The sequence below is a fragment of the Pristiophorus japonicus genome, chromosome 2 (assembly GCF_044704955.1).
Source record: "Pristiophorus japonicus isolate sPriJap1 chromosome 2, sPriJap1.hap1, whole genome shotgun sequence".
NCBI classification, from domain to species: domain Eukaryota; kingdom Metazoa; phylum Chordata; class Chondrichthyes; family Pristiophoridae; genus Pristiophorus; species Pristiophorus japonicus.
This window is the reverse complement of record NC_091978.1, coordinates 286,493,862-286,514,587: the sequence shown is the minus strand read 5'-3', so window position 1 is coordinate 286,514,587 and position 20,726 is coordinate 286,493,862. Positions and strand designations below refer to the sequence as shown.

General features: G+C 47.0%; 2 protein-coding genes across 2 annotated transcripts in view; both read right to left on the bottom strand.

Annotated features, from left to right (window-relative positions):
* LOC139247057 (mineralocorticoid receptor-like) overlaps positions 1-3,037 on the bottom strand; it is a 206,670-nt gene extending 203,633 nt beyond the window's left edge. The window contains exon 1 of the mRNA XM_070871480.1: positions 2,947-3,037. Coding sequence (XP_070727581.1) covers positions 2,947-2,959 — 13 coding nt within the window. The 5' untranslated portion in view covers positions 2,960-3,037. The remainder of the gene's footprint in view (positions 1-2,946) is intronic.
* A 151-nt stretch (positions 3,038-3,188) lies between these two features.
* Positions 3,189-20,726, bottom strand: part of LOC139230540 (mineralocorticoid receptor-like) — a 432,218-nt gene continuing 414,680 nt past the window's right edge. The window contains exons 4-5 of the mRNA XM_070862377.1: positions 3,887-4,003; positions 3,189-3,226 (exon numbers count right to left, since the gene is read on the bottom strand). Of these exons, the coding sequence (XP_070718478.1) occupies positions 3,189-3,226; positions 3,887-4,003 (155 nt within the window). The remainder of the gene's footprint in view (positions 3,227-3,886; positions 4,004-20,726) is intronic.

Below are 20,726 nucleotides of genomic sequence, written 5' to 3'. Positions count from 1 at the left end.
CCATTAGCACTCCACCCCACAGTCAGGGCCCGGTTGCCCATTATTGATGACTGAGGCGCAAACTGTTCCCGCACGCAAACTTTACCGCCCAGTCGCCATTACTGCCCCAAAATCAGCAAAGTCGAAAATCAAGCCCGTTCATTTTGAACCTGTGACCTTATTATGATCTCACATTTCAGGTTAAATAGTATGCTTACATCTATATTTTTTATACCTTTCATCATTTTAAATACTTGCAAACCATTCCATCGTTATTTTCAATGGGAGCGTGAACAGTGGGGAGATAAAAGGCAGTGCCCGAGATCAGCACCGGGAGCGTGAACAGCGGGAAGATAAAAGGCAGTGCCCGAGACAAGCACCGGGAGTGGGAGCAGCGGGGAGGAAACAGGCAGTGCCTGAGACAAGCACCGGGAGTGGGAGCAGCGGGGAGATAAAAGGCAGTGCCAGAGACCAGCACCGGGAGTGGGAGCAGCTAGCTGGGAGCAGCGCGAACGGATCTGTGCGGGGAAAAAAAAGAAAAAAAAATCAAGTGTGACGTCACAGGAAAGCAAGTGAGTGATTGGTTGGTGAGTTTTTGTCTCTTTCTTTCTAAACTTGGGCATAGGTTTAAATTCAGAGCCATGATTACAGATTAAAAACTATACACAGATAATTGAAATTTCAAAACATGAAAACCTAATTAGTTAAATAAAATACAATAGAGATGGCAGGGCAGGCGATGTGTTAAAGCTGTAGCATGTGGGAGCTGACCACCCACTACTGATCCACCGTGACCACATCTGCAGTAAGTGTTGGCGGCTCAAGGAACTTCGGCTCAGAGTCCGAGCTTCAGACACTGCAATACATCAGAGAGCGGGAGAGTTAACTGGACACTGTGTTCCGGGGGACAGTCACACCTCTTTGGTTAAATACTTCAAATTTGGACCATGGTCAAGGACAGGAAGGTGTGACTACGAGTGAGGCAAGTATGGGGACCCTTAGAGGATGAGACTGGGGAATTAATAATGGGAAACAGGGAAATGGCAGAGACTTTGAAGAAATATTTTGTATTGGTCTTCACAGTAGAAGACACTAAAAGCATCCCAATAATAATAATCAAGGGGCTATAGGGAGGGGGGGAACTTAAAACAATTACTATCACTAGAGAAATTGTACTCTGCAAACTAATGGGACTAAAGGTGGACAAGTCCCCTGGACCTGATGGCCTGCATCCTAGGGGGATCTTAAAAGAAATGACTGTAGAGATAGTGGAGGCATTGGTTGTAATTTACCAAAATTTCCTGGATTCTGGAGAGGTCTCAGCAGATTGGAAAACCACAAATGTAACTGTAGACCAGTTAGCCTAACATCAGTCATTGGGAAAATGCTGGAGTGCATTATTAAGGAAATAGTAGCAGGACATTTAGAAAATCAAAATACAATCAAGCAGAGTCAGCATCGGTTTATGAAAGTGAAATCATGTTTGACAAATTTGCTAGAGTTCTTTGAGGATGTAACGAGCAGGGTGGATAAAGGAGAACCAGTAGATGTAGTATATTTGGATTTCCAGAAGGCATTCGTTAATGTGCCACATAAAAGGTTACTGCACAAGATAAGAGCTCACGGGGTTGGGGGTAATATATTAACATGGATAGAGGATTGGCTTACTAACAGAAAATAGAGAGTCGGGATAAATGGGTCATTTTCATGTTGGCAAACTGTAACTAGTGGGTTGCCACAGGGATCAGTGCTGGGGCCTCAAATATTTACCATCTATATTAATGAGTTGGATGAAGGGACTGAGTGTAATGTAGCCAAGTTTGCTGATGACACAAAGATCGGTGGGAAAGCAAGTTGTGAGGAGGATACAAAGATTCTACAAAGGGATATGGACAGGCTAAGTGAGCGGGCAAACATTTGGCAGATGGAGTATAATGTGTGGTTATCCACTTTGGCAGGAAAAATAAAAAAGCAAATTATTATTTAAATGGAGAGAGATTACAAAATGCTGCAGTACAGAGGGACCTGGAGGTCCTTGTGCATGAAACACAAAAAGTTAGTATGCAGGCACAGCAAATAATCAGAAAAGCAAATAGAATGTTGGCCTTTATTGCAGGGGGTGGGGGGGGGGAGTGGGGGTTGGAGTATAAAAGCAGGAAAGTTCTGCTGAAACTGTACAGGGTATTGGTGAGACCACACTTGGAGTACTGCGTACAGTTTTGGTTTCCTTGGAGGGATATACTTGCATTGGAGGCAGTTCAGAGGAGGTTCACTAGGTTGATTCCTGAGATGAAGGGATTGACTAATGAAGAAAGGTTGAGCAGGTTGGGCCTATAACTGGAGTTTAGAAGAGTGAGAGGTGATCTTATTGAAACATATAAGCTACTGAGGGGGCTTGGCAAGGTAGATGCAGAGAGGATGTTTCCACTCATGGGGGAATCTAGAACTAGGGGGCAGAGTTTAGGAAGAAGAGGTCACCTATTTAGAACTGAGATGAGGAGGAATTTCTTCTCTCAGAGGGTCATAAATCTGTGGAATTCTCTGCCCCTGAGTGCTGTGGAGACTGGGTCACTGAATATATTTAAGGCGGAGATAGACAGATTTTTGAGTGATAAGGGAGTAGAAGGTTATGGGGAGCGGGCAGGGAAGTGGATCTGAGCCCAAGATCAGATCAGCCATGATCTTATTAAATGGCGGAACAGGCTCGAGGGGCCAAATGGCCTACTCCCGCTCGTATTTCTTATGTTTTGATGTTATGTAACGCACTGGATAAATCTAACTTTATACATTGCCATTTTAGGAGGGAAGTTTCACCTGATGATGAAAAGGAAATGCTTTGGTAGAGTGAAAACATATGTTCCAAAGCAGACAGCCATAAAGCTAATGGATCCAAAGATAACTGCTAACTAACAATCAACTAAAAATGTATCTGTCAGCTATGATTAACTCAAACAAAAAAGTAGTTACCTCCCAAGTTCATCCCTGCTTTAAGACACTTTCGTAATCGGCAAGCTGGGCAGTTTTTTCTGCGAATTTTGTCAATAATGCAGTCGTTTCTTCCTGCACACAAGTAGTTTTGTTGCCCTAGTTAGACAAAAAGGAAAATGTAAAAAATTAATAAAAAGTACATTTGCACAGTCAAATAACTTGTATCTAGAGACCCCACTGGTTTGGTGCATCAGTTATTTGGCTTTACGGTTCCTAGAATTCTACGTGCATTCAGCAAATATGTGAAATTTGTTGTCATCTGAAACACTTAAAAATGCAACAAAAACAGAATATACAGCATCAGTACCTCATTAACATGCATGGGACAGGTAATTACAGTCACACTTACTGCATTGTATGACTATTACACAATAACTTATCCTTTCCTATTATCCATCATTGAAAAAGCTAGAGAAATGGGGGGTGAAAACCTACAGGTTATCCACCCTGGCAGAAGTGGCAGGATGAACTCATTGGTCACCTCTAGCAAAACACCTTCGGAATTTCCGGGGTCAAGGGAGGTTACCCTATGTGTATGGCTGGGCAGCGCACCTACAAAACTAGGGGTGAATTTTGCGTAGTCAACTGTCTGCAGAGGTCACAAATTTCAGTAAGTGATGCCGGTTCCCGGAACTTTACTCACCCTCTCAGAAAGAAGATATAAGTGCTCCCTTGAAGAAATTCCGACCTAAATCTTCAAAGATCCAGGCCATAGAGATGTCCAAGTTCCACCAATGGAGCAGTGAGTATATCTAGTCTCATAGAGTGCACCATTTGCAAAGGATCTACTGGAATTTGGTAGACTGGGGATGTGGGAGCTCCCAGCCCTACCCCTCCCAGTGCCCTTGCTTGGAGTGGACAGAGACTCCACTCCCAATAGCAACAGGAAACTCTGGATGAAGGCTTGGATGCAGGGTACCTCCCAAGTTCATCCCTGCTTTAAGACACTTTCGTAATCGGCAAGCTGGGCAGTTTTTTCTGCGAATTTTGTCAATAATGCAGTCGTTTCTTCCTGCACACAAGTAGTTTTGTTGCCCTGTCCTTCTGCTACAGATTGTTACCCCCATGAAGTACATAGTTAGGCTCTACTCTTAGATATTTCATTTTCAGCCCTATAATCTTGGCTGCTTATTTCATAGTAAAGTTGACATCTTGTAAAAAGTAAAGACGCAGCATATGTTTTAAAATGAGGTCAGAAGGGGTGTTTCTCGGCCCAACACTTCACTTTCTGATGACCCCATCTGAGGGGGCGTCCAAATGCAGGGGTATCTCAAAATCTGGTCGCAGCTCTTACTCTTGGACCTTCTTTGAAGCAGATGAGTTGAGTGAGGCCAGCAGCCATAGGACACTAATGCTGGTAGTCTGGGATACAACTGAAGGCCGCTCAGTCCTATTGATGCAACCCTTTTTCTGCCCCACACCCCCACCTCCGGTTCCCAGTGCAAGACTGTGCCAAGAATCAAGCCTTTGTCAGGAGCTTGATCGAGGCATTCGAATGGTTGGAGCCAGGAAATTTGGGCTCTCTGCTCCCTTCACAGGTGCAACGCACTTTGGGACTGCTGTATCTGCCTAGCACCTAGGGTACAGGAGAAAATCAGTCTCATAATCAGCAAAAAGTCAGTAAGATTGTGTGCCAGCTAGACCAGGCAGAGCGAGGAATCTTTTAAAAACTTACAATCTTGAATTATTTGTTTTCTGTTGCTTAATTCCAGAACCTTTTGTTTTTTCAGGGCAAAACACTGATTCTGAGGAACCGATCCACAAACCAGCTCCAAGAGGTAAATGTGCGCAACTGCATGAAGTAATGTTGTGTTAATTGTTTGGGGTACATATTGGGCCCAAATTAATACACAATGTCATACGTAGTCTTGGGACCTATTTTTGAGCAGGGCTGTTGTGTGTATAGATAATGATTTAAAGAACAGTTCAGTACTGATCAAAAATAATGGAACTCTTGCAATAAAAGTAGTGGCAGTTTAACAACAAAATTAATTGAATTCTTGCCTAAAATCAATGGAGCTCTTGTAGCAAAAATGAGTAAATATTGCAGACGTCTGGTTAACCTGCAATTTTGAAATATTTTGTTGGTCTTTCTGGAGTAACCTACAAAATTTGATATTGTCTTAGAAAAATAAAGCATTCCTTGAACAGGCACAAACAAGATATGTGGAATTGCCTGACTTCCTGAATTTATGGCCATGTGGTGCGGCATTACAGACTGGAACAGCTGGAACAATAAAGGTGATCATATGCACTGCATTTGGTGGAAGTTGTACTTTGTCAAGTAGTTTTGAGTTTTAACTATTATGAAAGAACAAAAAAGAAAGAAGCATTTTACAGCCGATTAAGTACTTTTGCAGTGTAATCACTGTTGTAATGTGGGAGACTTGGCAGCCAACTTGTGCCAAGCAAACTCTACAAATAGCAGTGTGAGAATGAGCAGATAATCAGTTTCTTTAGTGATGTTGTTTGAGGGCTAAATTTGCATGCTTCCCTGGGATCATGTGGGCCGGACTAACTAATTCCCATTCATACTTATGATGATCCTGATCATCAACAACAACAACTTGTATTTTTATAGCGCCTTTAACATAGTGAAGCATCCCAAGGCATATCACAGGAGTATTATGAGATAAAAAATGTAACACCGAGCCGAATAAGTAGAAATTAGGGCAGGTAACCAAAAGCTTGGTCAAAGAGGTATGTTTTAAGGAGCATCTTGAAGGAGGAAAGAGAGGTAGAGAGGCAGAGAGGTTTAGGCAGGCAGTTCCAGAGCTTAAGGCCTAGGCAACAAAAGGCACGGCCACCAATGGTTGAACAATTATAATTAGGGAGGCTCAAGGGAACAGAATTAGAAGAGTGCAGACATCTCGGGGGGTTGTGGGACTGGAGGAGTTAACGGAGATAGGGAGCGGTGAGGCCATGGAGGGATTTGAAAATAAGGATGAGAATTTTGAAATCGAGGCATTGCTTAACCGGAAGCCAATGTAGGTCAGTGAACACAAGAGTGATAGATGAGCGGGACTTGGTGCGAGTTAGGCCACGGGCTGCCGAGTTTTGGATCACCTCTAGTTTACCACCATAAATATGAATGGGAATACCCCCAAAAACACACACACTTAAAATATATATTTTTTTAAATCACACATTTAGCATTAATCAAAATGGAATTTAACTAATTATTTTTTTAAAATTAACTTTTTGAAAAATAAATTTACATATTTTAAAGGGTCTAAAAATAAACTTACCTTATTTTAAATGTTTAAATGATTGAAAAAAATTTATTTTTCTGTCCTTTAAAAGTCTTACGTTGATGAATCATAACAATTTCAAGGGCATTCGCTGGGTAGAATTGTGCAAACAGCCCTGCTCTCCGCCCGCAGAGGCCCTTTACTGCTGGATGAGTGCGATCTGTCAAGAGGATTGACAGATCGCAAATTCTGAGTTTAGGCGCATGCGCTTCGCAAGCTTAAATCCGGAACTTGTGGGGCCACTACTTGCACGTGTGCACCTCGTACACGCCCGTGGGGGCTGAAAATTGATGGGCCAACATCTCATCCGAAAGACAGAAGGGGAGGTGCAACAAATTACGGGACGAAAGAGTATTTTCCATTCTTCTGAGTGTAGATAAACAGTTGTTCTCATGGCAAAAGTTTTACATTATTGTTGGCTTTTCCGGAGTGTTGGATATGATAGACAGTACATACCTGTATGGGTTGGTGCCGACCCGAGCCGACCTGGGTGGAAACAGAGGAGCACCAGGAGCCAACCATCACAGGGAGCAGTGCAAGCCAGCCTGAGAGTGCAACGAAGGCAAAGCAGATGACAAATCGGATGTCACGGCATCCCAAGTAGCTGATTGGTTAGCGTCTCTTCGTGCGTGGTCGAACCCAGCAGCGGGGTCGGGGCCCAGAAGAGGTCGGAGAGCAGCGGGGGGCCTGGAGGTCGGAGGGCAGTGGGAGTCCCGGAGGTCGGAGGTTGGAGGGTAGCGGGAAGCCTGGAGGTCAGCTTGAGGCCTGGAGGTCGGAGGGCAGTGGGAGGACGGAGGTCGGAGGGCAGTGAGAGGCCCGGAGGTCGGTGGGCAGCGGGACGCCCAGAGATTGGAGAGCAGGGGAGGTCTCGTGGTCGGCGAGGCCCGGAGGTCGGAAGCGGAGAGGAACAGAGGTCGAGGTACAGGAGCGGCGCAGCGTGGACCAGCAGTGGGGTCATGACCCAGGAGCGGCAGGGTCATGACCCAGGAGCGGCAGGGCCATGACCCAGGAGCGGCAGGGCCATGACCCAGGAGCGGCAGGGTTGTGGCCCAGGAGCAGCAGGGTCGTGGCCCAGGAACGGCGCAGCATAGACCAGCATTGGGGTCGTGGCCCAGGAGCGGCAGGGTCGTGGCCCAGTGTAGACCAGCAGTGGGGTCGTGGCCCAGGAGCGGCGCAGTGTAGACCAGCAGCGGGGTCATGGCCCAGGAGCGGCAGTGTCATGGCCCAGGAGTGGCGCAGTGTAGACCAGCAGTGGGGTTGTGGCCCAGGAGCGGCAGGGCCATCACCCAGGAGCGGCAGGGTCATGGCCCAGGAGCGGCAGGGCCATGACCCAGGAGCGGCAGGGTCGTGGCCCAGGAGCGGCAGGGTCGTGGCCCAGGAGCGGCAGGGTCGTGGCCCAGGAGCGGCAGTGTCATGGCCCAGGAGTGGCGCAGTGTAGACCAGCAGCGGGGTCATGGCTTAGGAGCGGCAGTGTCATGGCCCAGGAGCGGCGCAGTGTAGACCAACAGTGGGGTCGTGGCCCAGGAGCGACGCAGTGTAGACCAGCAGCGGGGTCATGGCCCAGGAGCGGCAGTGTCATGGCCCAGGAGCGGCGCAGTGTAGACCAGCAGCGGGGTCATGGCCCAGGAGCGGCAGTGTCATGGCCCAGGAGTGGCGCAGTGTAGACCAGCAGTGCGGTTGTGGCCCAGGAGCGGCAGGACCATGGCCCAGGAGCGGCAGTGTCATGGCCCAGGAGTGGCGCAGTGTAGACCAGCAGTGCGGTTGTGGCCCAGGAGCGGCAGGACCATGACCCAGGAGCGGCAGGGCCGTGGCCCAGAAGCAGTGCAGTGTGGACCAGCAGCGGGGTCATGCCCAGGAGCAGCACAGCACTGGTCAACAGTAAGTTCGTGAGGCCGCCATTGCGTCCTATGAAACCCAGGGAGAGAGGTCCTGCGGGAAGGAGAAAGGAGGACTCATACACAAAGACTGGTCTCCAGTTGTCTTGGATCACCTTGCCACTGGACCAAGACCTTGCTCTATCAAGCCCATGTGGTAGCTGGTGTGTAACGGCCACCCCATGTTAAAAGAATTCATGCACAGGCATCTTCCGCACTTTAAGATGAAGTTTGGGAGCTGGTACGTCAGGACCCACATGGACAACCCCAACATAGAAACATAGAAAATAGGTGCAGGAGTAGGCCATTCGGCCCTTCTAGCCTGCACCGCCATTCAATGAGTTCATGGCTGAACATGCAACTTCAGTACCCCATTCCTGCTTTCTCACCATACCCCTTGATCCCCCTAGTAGTAAGGACTTCATCTAACTCCTTTTTGAATATATTTAGTGAACTGGCCTCAACAACTTTCTGTGGTAGAGAATTCCACAGGTTCACCACTCTCTGGATGAAGAAGTTTCTCCTCATCTCGGTCCTAAATGGCTTCCCCCTTATCCTTAGACTGTGTCCCCTGGTTCTAGACTTCCCCAACATTGGGAACATTCTTCCTGCATCTAACCTGTCTAACCCCGTCAGAATTTTAAACGTTTCTATGAGGTCCCCTCTCATTCTTCTGAACTCCAGTGAATACAAGCCCAGTTGATCCAGTCTTTCTTGATAGGTCAGTCCCGCCATCCCGGGAATCAGTCTGGTGAACCTTCGCTGCACTCCCTCAATAGCAAGAATATCCTTCCTCAAGTTAGGAGACCAAAACTGTACACAATACTCCAGGTGTGGCCTCACCAAGGCCCTGTACAACTGTAGCAACACCTCCCTGTCCCTGTACTCAAATCCCCTCGCTATGAAGGCCAACATGCCATTTGCTTTCTTAACCGCCTGCTGCACCTGCATGCCAACCTTCAATGACTGATGTACCACGACACCCAGGTCTCTTTGCACCTCCCCTTTTCCTAATCTGTCACCATTCAGATAATAGTCTGTCTCTCTGTTTTTACCACCAAAGTGGATAACCTCACATTTATCCACAACAGCAACAGACTGAAACGCCGCATCGCTATCGTTGCCCAGGAACTCAGGCATTTCGAGATAATCGCTGGCCTAAGCGAGACCCGTCAGGCAGGGGAAGGCCAGCTCAAAGAACAAGGTGGTGATTACACCTTCTTCTTGAAAGGTAAAACAGAAGTAGAACGCCGCTTCATGGGGTTGGCTTCGCCGTAAAAAACGAGCTAGTGGGCCAACTCAGAGACTCCACTTGCAGGATAAACGAACGCTTCATGGCTCTTCGGCTCACCCTAGCCTGGAACCAGTGCGCTACGGTCTTCAGCACGTACGCCCCAACACTGGAAGCTACGGCTGAGACCAAAGAGGAATTCTACTCCAGCCTCGAACAATCCCTGTCCCGAGTCCCAACGGGTGACAAGCTAATCTTCCTTGGTGACTTCAATGCCAGAGTTGGAAAGGACACTAACCTCTGGGGAGGTGTGATCGGCAGAGCCAGAGGAAAAGCCAACTCTAATAGTACCCTCCTCCTGATCAAATGCTTAGAACATGGCCTCGTCATAACCAATACCCTGTTCCGTCAGAAGGACAAATATAAAGCCTCAAGGCAACACGTTCGCTCCAAGCACTGGCATCTGCGAGACTATATCATCATCCGAGCGAGGGATCACAAAGACGTGCTCAATCACCCATTCCATGATAGGAACTGATGACTGCTGGATGGACCACCGTCTAATCTGCTCTGTCATCACCATCAACATCGCCCCAAAACAGCGACAGCAACAGAAACAATGCCGCAGGAAAATCAACGCCAGAGCACTCAAAGATCCTGCTAAGAAAGCCCTATTCAGCCAACGCCTTGCTACCAACCTGATAACTCCCAGTGCCCAGAGCTGCAGAGTATCCACAGTGCCTGGTTTGCCCTCAAGGCTTCCATATCATTAAGTGGCAAAAGCACATAAATACACACACATTACACCTGCTTCCTTGCCTAAGGGAAAGTCTGTGGCAGGCACCATTTTGCGCTGAGATTTAGCGTTTAGGAGCTTGCAGGTCATTTCTGCAACCTCGAAAGCCACTCTCACTACATTGCTAATTACGATCAGAACATTGAAGGATTGTGTCTCTGATCTCTACTTTACCTGCCATCTATTACATCAGCATGGGTTGTGCTGTCTCTGTTATGTATGTAATAACTCGATAGACTGAACACTGTAAACTAACACAGGTACAAACCTGGCTCTGCTTTATTAGGGCCCAAAGTGATTACATTACAAGATGGCTGGCTTTTTATACCTGGGCCGCGCACATGTGCGTACAGCCCAATGACCTCTGACAGTGGTGCCACCTGGTGGCTAGTAACCCCAAGCATACATACATGAGAATATCTCCCTTTAAGATATTAGTAACAGTCTTTTTACAAATTGATACGGTCCGGGGCTTTCCGCTTCCGAGTTGATTGTCTCAGTTCAACTCCAGCCTTGGGCGAGCGTTCTGAGTCTGTTATGACGGGGGGCTGGGTAACCGATCTGGTGGGCGTGGCAATGACCATGTCAGGGATTGAAAGTCCAGATTCACTGATGACAGCAGGGTCCTCTGATGACTGAGGGTAGGTCGGTTGGTCACTGATTGTGTCTTCCTCAGACTGTTCCGGTTCATCCGTGTGCCACAGCTTTATCTGATCAATATGTTTCCGGCATGTTTGCCCATTCTTGAGCTTGATGATAAACACTCTGTTACCCTCCTTGGCCGTAACAGTACCGGCGATCTGCTTGGGACCTTGACCATAATTTAGTACATACACAGGATCGATTGTTAAAAGAAATGTTGTGTGACACAGCAGCACAGTCATGATACCCTTGCTGACTTTGACGTCTGTATTCAACAGGGTGGACAAGAGAGAGCCTGGTCTTGAGATCTCTCACCATCAATCGTTCAGCAGGGGCACCCCGGTAAGCGTGTGGAGTATTGTCCTGTAACTAAGCAATATACATGACAAGCGAGTCTGCAGTGAACCTTGAGTTACACGTTTCATACTCTGCTTGATGGTTTGGACAGCATGCTCTGCTTGACGTTTAGATGCGGATTTGAAAGGTGCTGACCTCACATGTTTGATATCATTGAGTTTCATGAACTCTTGAAACTCTAGACTAGTGAAGCAAGGTCCGTTGTCGCTTACAACGATGTCGGGCAGAGCATGAGTGGCTAACATAACACGAAGGCACTCAATGGTAGCTGTGGATGCACTGGATGACATGATCATACACTCTATCCACTTGGAATATGCATCCACCACAACGAAGAATATCTTTCCCAGGAAGGGACCTGCAAAGTCTATGTGGATCCTGGACCATGGTTTAGATGGCCACGACCACAGACTCAGCGGCAATTCCGCTGGTGCTTTACTTAGCTGCATGCAAGTGTTGCACTGATGCACACATGATTCCAGATCAGAGTCAATTCCAGGCCGTACATGAGACCTGGCAATGGCTTTCATCATGACAATACTAGGATAAGTGTTATGTAGTTCATATACAAATTTCTCTCTGCCTTTCTTAGGCATAATAACATGATTACCCTACAGTAAACAATCTGACTGAATGGATAGATCGTCTTTGTGATGGTTGTAAGGCTTGGTCTCATCACCCATTTGCTTGGGTATGGCAGACCAGTCACCACTAAGGACACAACGTTTCACAACCGATAATATCGGGTCCTGGTTGGTCCAGGTCTTAACTTGTTGAGCCGTGACAGGGGTTCCTTCACTTTCAAAAGCATCCATAACTAACAGTAGGTCTGCAGGTTGTGGCGTCTCCACCTCCAGTGTGGACAACGGCAGACGGCTCGGTGTATCGGCACAATTCTCGGTGCCGGGTCTATGACGAATGACATAATCATAGGCAGATAATGTTAGCGCCCACCTCTGGATGCGGGACGATGCATTGATATTTATACCTTTGTTTTCCAAAAACAATGAAATGAGTGGCTTGTGATCTGTTTCCAGTTCAAATTGAAGACCAAACAGGCATCTTTTTAACCCCATACACATAGGCTAATGCTTCTTTTTCTACCATGCTGTAGGCTCTTTCCGCCTTTGACAAACTTTTAGAAGCATACGCAACAGGGTGTAGTTTACCCAACTCATTAGCTTGTTGGAGCACGCAACCAACTCCAAAAGACAAAGCATCACAGGCCAATACTAGATGCTTACACGGATCATAATGTACCAGCAGCTGGTTAGAGCAAAGCAGATTAGTAGCTTTTTCAAAATCTCTATCTTGAGACGCACCCCAAACCCAGTTGCGCCTCTTCTTAGCAGCATGTGCAGTGTCTCTAATGAAGTGCTCAATCTAGGTAGGAAATTACCGAAGTAGTTGAGTAGATCAAGGAACGAATGCAGCTCCATCACATTCGGAGGCTTGGGTGCATTTTTGATGGCCTTGGTTTTTGAGACTGTAGGCCTGATGCCGTCAGCAGCAATTTTCTTCCCCAGGAATTCGACTTCCGGTGCCATGAAGACGCACTTCGAACATTTCAGTCTGAGTCCCACTTTGTCCAGACGATGTAGAACCTCTTCCAGGTTGTTCAGATGTTCGGCGGTGTCACAACCTGTGACCAGGATGTCATCTTGGAAGAACGACGGTTCTAGGGACGGACTTCAGTAGACTCTCCATGTTCCTCTGAAATATGGCTTCAGCCGAGCGAATTCTGAAAGGACACCTGTTGTAGATAAAAGTCCTTTAAGAGTGTTGATGCACGTAAGTTTCTTCGACGCCTCGACCAGCTCTGTGTCACGTAGGCCGACGTCAGATCCAGTTTAGTGAACGACTTCCCCCTGGCTAGCATTGCAAACAGGTCATCAGTCTTTGGTAACGGGTACTGATCCTGTTTCAAAACTCGGTTGATCGTAACCTTGTAGTCTCCACAAATCCTGACAGTGCCATCACTCTTCAACACAAGAAAAATGGGGCTGGCCATTCGTTAAATTCGACCGGTGATATAACCCCTTCACATTGGCATCTGTCCAGTTCGATTTCGACCTTCTACTTCATCATGTATGGAACCGCCCGAGCTTTATGATGGACGGGTCTTGCATCCGAGTCCACGTGGATCTGCACCTTGGCTCCCGTGAAATTACTGATGTCTGGTTCCAACAGCGAGAGGAACTTGCTCAGCACTTGAGCACATGGAGTATCATCCTCCGACGACAACGCTTTGATATCGTTCCAATTCCATTTGATTTTTTCCAGCCAATTCCTGCCGAACAGCGTTGGACCATTGCCTGGAACAATCCATAATAGTAAATCATGAACCGCACCATCATATGACACCTTGACTACTGCACTGCCAATCACTATTATGAGTTCTTTAGTGTACGTACGCAACTTGGCATTGACTGGACTCAGCTTAGGACTTACAGCCTTAGTATCTCACAGCTTGTCAAATGTCCTCTGACTCATTATTGATTGACTCCCACCTGTGTCCAATTCCATCAGTACCGGCACACCGTTAAGTTTCACATTAATCATTATTGGTTGGCTCTTTGTTAGGAATGAATACAGTCCATACACTTCCTCCTCTGGTATCTCGGATTGCATATACGGATCTGCGCTATACTGGTCATCATCCTCCACGTGGTGTGTCGCAGCACGCTTGCCCAGTTGCGGACACATGCGCTGAAGATGCCCCAATCTCGAACAGCCTTTACAAATATACTGTTTAAAGCCACACTGATGAGGCCAATGATTGCCCCCACAACACCAACACGATGAAATCGGATTCATTCCCGTTGGTGGACTTTGGGCAGCCACAGGTTTCGCATTCGCAGTCGAGTAGGCCCTGCCATATGCAGCTCTGCCAAACGACGATACAATCTTGTTTACAGTACTTGCCATGTTCCGATTTTTCGATGATATCTGCTTTAAGTTTTTGTCCATCGTCATGCATGCCTAGGCAATTGTGATGGCCTTGCTCAAATCCAACATCTCCGCCGCCAGTAGCTTACGCAGGATCACCTCGTGGTTGATGCCGATTACAAAGAAGTCCCGCAGCATGTCTCCCAAAGCATTTTCAAACTTACATGGTCCAGCTAGACGTCTTAAGTCGACAACAAATTCCGACACATCCTGGTCCTCAGAACGAACGTGCTTGTAGATCGATATCGTGAGATGATGATGCCTTCTTCTGGTTTGAGATGGTCACGTACCAGAGCACACAGTTCCTCATTCTCCTTGTCCGTTGGACTTGCAGGCGACAGAAGATTCTTAATGAGTGCACAGATTTTTGGACCGCAAACCGTGAGGAAGAGCGCCCTGCGCCTAACTGCATCAGTGGTTTCCTCCATTTTGTTGGCCGCAAATTACTGGTCCAGGCGACCTACAAAATCTGCCCAGTCCTCTCCCTCCACGAATCTCTCCAGAATTCCAATTGTGCTCATTTTTGCATGCGAAGGTTCTTAAGTTACCTCGTTGCCAAATGTTATGCGTGTAATAACTCCATAGACTGAATACTGTAAACTAACACAGGTACAAACCTGGCTCTGCTTTATTAGGATCCAAAGTGATTACATTACAAGATGGCTTGCCTTTTATACCTGGGCCACACACACGTGCGTACAGCCCAATGACCTCCGACAGTGGCGCCTCCTGGTGGCTAATAACCCCAAGCATACATACATGACAGTCTCACCTAGGACTTCAGAATCAGCACCAACAATACCAGTCACACCAGCAGCAGCAGCAGGAACACCAGCAGCAGCGGCAATCACAACAGCAACCTTCTCCTCATCGACCTGATGCTCCACAGGAGAGAGTGCATCAGCATGGGGCTGCACTGCACAGGGTATACAGGCAGAGGATGAGCTTCCTGGACATAGAAACATAGAAATTTACAGCGCAGAAGGAGGCCATTTCGGCCCATCAAGTCCACGCCGAACAACAAAGAGCTGCACATCCCTTGGTCAGCAGCCCTCAAGGTTATATATAAAGCTATGAACAATGATGGAAAGGCAAAGAGCACGCAGCCCAACCAGTCCGCCTCACACAACTGCGACATCCCTTATACTGAAACATTCTACACTCCATCCCAACCGGAGCCATGTGATCTCCTGGAAGAGGCAAAAACCAGATAAAAACCCAGGCCAATTTAGGGAGAAAAAAATCTGGGAAAATTCCTCTCCGACCCATCCAGGCGATCGAAACTAGTCTAGGAAATCACCCTGGACTTATTCGATCCCCTGCAGTACTTATCATTATATCTGCGTCGGCCAACAAAACGTCATCCAGTCTAATCCCAATTACCAGCTCTAGGTCCGTAACCCTGCAGGTTACTGCACTTTAAGTGCCCATCTCTTAAAAGTGCTGAGGGTTTCTGCATCCACAACTCTTCCAGGCAGCGAGTTCCAGATCCCCTCTGCGTAAAGAAGCCCCCCCCATCAAATCCCCTCTAAACCCTCCACCTTAAAACTATGCCCCCTCGTAATAGACTCCTCCACCAATGGAAATAGGCCCTTATTATCCACCATGTCCAGGCCCCTCAATATTTTGTACACCTCAATGAGGTCTCCTCTCAACCTCCTCTGTTCCAATAAGAACAAACCCAGCCTATTCAATCTGTCCTCATAACTAAGATTCCCCATTCCAGGCAGCATCCTAATAAATCTCCTCTGCACCCTCTCTAGTGCAATCATGTCCTTCCTATAATACGGGGACCACAATTGCCAGCAGTACTCCAGCTGTGGCCTAACCAAAGTATTATACATTTAAGCATAACCTCCCTGCTCTTATATTCTATGCCTCGGCCAATAAAAGCAAGCATTTCGTATGCCTTCTTAACCACCTTATCCACCTGGCCTGCTAATTTCAGGGATCTGTGGACAAGCACTTCAAGGTCCCTTTGTTCATCTACACAAGTAACCTACCGCTTAATGCGTATACCCTTTCCTTATTAGCCCTCCCAAAGTGCATTATCTCACATTTCTCTGAATTAAATTCCATTTGCCACTGCTCTGCCTACCTGACCAGTAGATTGATATCCTCCTGCAGCCCATGACTTTCTTCTTCATTATCAACCACACAGCCAATTTTAGTGTCGTCTGCAAACTTCTTAATCATACTCCCTATATTCAAATCTAAATCGTTGATATATACCACAAAAAGCAAGGGACCCAGTCGTGAGCCCTGCGGAACCCCACTGGAAACATCCTTCCAGTCACAAAAACATCCATCAACCATTATCCTTTGCTTCCTACCTCCAAGCCAATTTTGGATCCAACTTGCCACTTTGCCCTGGATCCCATGGGTTTTAATCTTCTTGACCATGTGGGACCTTATCAAAAGCTTTGCTAAAGTCCATATACACTACATCGTATGCACTACCCTCATCAACCCTCTTGGTTACCTCCTCAAAAAATTCAATCAGTTTAGTCAAACACGATCTTCCCTGAACAAATCCATGCTGACTGTCCCTAATTAATCCCTGCCTTTCCAAATGTAGATTTATCCTGTTTTTCAGAATTTTTTCCAATAATTTTCCCACCACTGAGGTTAGGCTGACAGGCCTGTAATTACTCGGCCTTTCCCTTTCTCCCTTCTTAAACAAGGGTACTACATTAGCAGTCCTCCAATTCTCCGGCACCATGCCCAAATCCAAAGACTGGAAAATGATGGTCACGGCCTCTGCTATTTCCTCTTTTACTTCACTCAACAGTCTGGGATTCTCTACCACAGAAAGTTGTTGAGGCTTATTTTCTATGTTTCTATCCGGGCCTGGGGACTTATATACTTTCAAAGCTGCTAAACCCCTTAATACTTCCTCTCTCACTATATTTATTTCATCCAGAATATCACACTCCTCCTCGATAGCAGTATCTGCATTGCCCCTTTCCTTTGTGAAAATAGATGCACAGTATTCGTTAAGAACCTTACCAACATCTTCCGCCTCCATACAAAGATTACCCTCATGGTCTCTAATAGGCCCTACCCTTTCTTTACTTATCCTTTTACTCGAAATATATTTATAGAACATCTTAGTTTTTTCCTTCATTTTACTGGCCAAGAATTTCTCGTGCTCTCTCTTAACATTCCTAATATCCTTTTTAATTTTGCCTCTTAACTTTCTATATTCCTCTAAAGATTCTATAGTATTTAGCCGTTGGTATATGACATAAGCGTCCCTTTTTTTCTTTATCCTCCCCTGTAAGTCCCTAGACATCCAGGGGGTTCTAGAATTATTATTCCTAACCTTTTTCTTTAAGGGCACATGTTTGGCCTGCGCCTTCCGGATCTCCTCCTTGAATGCCTCCCACTGTTCTGACACTGATTTACCCAAAGTCTACTGTGGTCAAATCACTCCTTAACTTAGCAAAATTAGCTTTTCCGCAATTCGGGACTTTTATTCCAGACCTATCCTTGTCCTTATCCATAACCAACTTGAATCTGACTGAATTATGGTCACTGGCACCCAAGTGCTCTCCCATTAATACCCCTTCAACCTGCCCAGCTTCATTCCCCAAACTAAATCCAAGATTGACACCACTCTGTTGGGCTAGCTACATACTGACTAAAAAAGTTCTCTTGAATGCATTTCAAGAATTCCGCACCCTCTATACTCTTCACACTATATTTGTCCCAATCAATATTTGGATAGTTAAAATCCCCTACTATTTGGACATCACAGCAATTTGCCTACATATTTGCTCATCTATCTCCCTCCCACTGTTTGGGGGTCTATAATACAAGCCCAGAAGTGTGATCGCGCCTTTTTTATTTTTGAATTCGACCCATATGGCCTCATTTGATGATCCCGCTAATATAGCATTCCTCCTCACCCTCACCGCTGTAACAGCTTCTTTAATCAGTCCCGCGATCCCCCCCCCACCCCCCATCCCTCGCCTCCCACCTTTTTACCCCCTTCTCTAACTCGTCAAAAAATCCTGTAACCAGGAATATTGATCTCTGCCAAACCTGCCCCTCTTTCAGCCATGTCTCTGTAATGGCTAAAATGTCATACTCCCAAGTGTCTACATGTGCCCTTAGCTCATCCGCCTTATTCGCTATACTCCTTGCATTAAAGTATATACCATTCAGCACAGGAAGACCTCCTTGCTTACTACTTACTAAGCCTTATTCGCTCTGTTTAATAGATTCGCTTTCTAGATTCTTGCTATGCAATTTCTGCTTTACTTCCTTCCCTCTTGAATTTGTACTCAGGTTCCCATCCCCCTCCCAAGCTAGTTTAAACTCTCCCCAACAACACAAACAAAACTCCTCGTGAGGATATTGGTCCCGGCGCTGTTGAGGTGTAACCCGTCCGGTTTGTACAGGTCCCATCTCCCCCAGAAGCTGTCCCAATGCCTCAAGAATTTAAAGCCCTCCCTCCTACACCAATTTTCCAGCCATGTGTTCATCCTCTCTATCCTTCTATTCTTATACTCATTAGCACGTGGCACCGGTAGTAACCCGGAGATTACTACCTTTGAGGTCCTACCCTTTAATTTTCTTCCTAGTTCCCTGAATTCTGCCTGTAGGACCTCATCCCTCTTTTTACCTATGTCGTTGGTCCCGATATAGACCACGACCTCTAGCTGTTTACCCCCCCCGCCCCCACCCCCCCAGCTGTCTTGCGTCCGCTCTGTGACATCCTTGACCCTGGCACCAGGGAAGCACAAAACCATTTAGGAGTCCCGTCTGCGGCCGCAGAAATGCCTGTCTGTTCCCCTAACTATAGAATCCCCGATCACTAGGGCTCTTTTATTCTTTGTCCCTCCCCCCTGTGCAGCTGAGCCACCCGTGGTGCCTTGGAATTGGCTCTGGCTGCACTCCCCAGAGGCACCATCGTCCTAACCGATACTCAAAAGTGAATATCGGTTTGAAAGCGAGATGGACTCACAGGGGGACTCCTGCGCTACCTGCCTAGCATTCTTACTACGTCTGGTGGTCATCCACTTCCCCTCTGCATGCACGTCTTTAAGCTGTGGGGTGACCACCTCCTGAAACGTGCTGGATTCTGGAAAAAAGAAGCGCACCTACCTGAAGCTACTGCGCCCACGCGAGATCCCGGTCCAGAGGCCCCTCCTGACTGCACCCCCAAAACACTACATAAAACAACTAAAAAAAAACTCACATAAATACACTATAGAAATTAACGTTGATTAGAAATGTTTTTGAAAAACAAATTTGCCGATTTTTTAAAAAAGTTTTAATTATGGTTTAAAATAAAATTACCTGAGTGGGCAGGGTTTTTAACATAAAAATGTATTTTTAAATGTTATTTTAATATGTGTTTGATATGTTTTTAAACTCTTACGCTGTTAAAAGTAGGCTGTGCGCCTGCTTTCATCAGGCACAAGAGTTTTAAGGACATTCGCAGGGCAAGTGTTGGGCAAATAGCCCAATCTCTGCCGTGGAAATGTCCTTGCTCCCGAGATGCGGGAGATCTGTCAAGCCAGAAATTTGACAGATCGGAAAAGCCGTTTTTCAGCGCATGAGCATTACGTGCTGAAAATCAGCTTATCCCATGCCTTCCCGGGTCCGTAGAAACTCCATACGGATCTGGGGAGGCCGTGATTTCTGGGCCTATGTCTTTTTTTGTTTCCGATCGCTTCTATGTGGTACAACTCCTGTGGCTTCAACAGAGGTAGAGGTAGATTTCTCACTTCCCTGCTCTGATTGCGTTGACACTTTTGGCAGATGTTCTCTGGGTTTTGGAGCCTGTGAAGGTCTCGCCAAAGACTGCTCCTCCCGATGTGCGGAGGCAGACTCAGCCATCGGGATCAAAGACAGCCTGTGGGGCTGACTGAGGGTGAGGTAATGGGGGAGAAATGTGAGCGCTTTGAGAAGAGCCCCCACTTCCACGTCCCCTCTTACCATCATGGGCCACCCACACTTCCCTGCTTGCGAGGAGCTGGAGAGTGCCTTGCTGCACATTAAGTCTACCTCCTTGAGATGAGGTAAATGAGTGTCTGCAATGTCTTCAGCAAGCATGAGCTCATATGAGTGGTGCATTTGCTGCTCCATGCGGGTAGCCATCCTTTCCATGGAGCAGCACATCGTTGCCATGACCTGCGAGATGGTGGTGCTCATGTTGGAGATGGACTTCTCCATTCTCTGTACAGCTGCATACATCGCAGCTGCAAAAGCTGCCAGAGCCTCGTATATTTGTTGCTGCTCCTCTCGAATCACCCTCTTTCTCAATGGCCTCCGAGGTTCAGCATCTGCACGCAGTTCAGCAGAGCTGGGAGCGTGCTGTGCCCTCCAGTGAGAACTCTCCACTGCTGTCCCTGTCTCCACATCTGTGATGTGAGAAACACCAGGTGACAACACTACTCTATATCTCGCTGGATGCACCGAGGCGTGCGTATCTGCGTTGGTGCTGGGTGCGCAAAGGTCTGCTGAAGGTGCTCCCTCAGAGTGCAGCTTCCTCTGAGGAGCTGTCTTCCTCCTCCATTTGGACAGTGGGTGGGGGACGGTGACACTTGATGGATCCATGGGAGAGTAAAGAGATGAATTAGAAGTCTTATGATAGGAATGTGTAATGTTACCATTATGCACATGATGACATTTCACTGGCTGCTGAC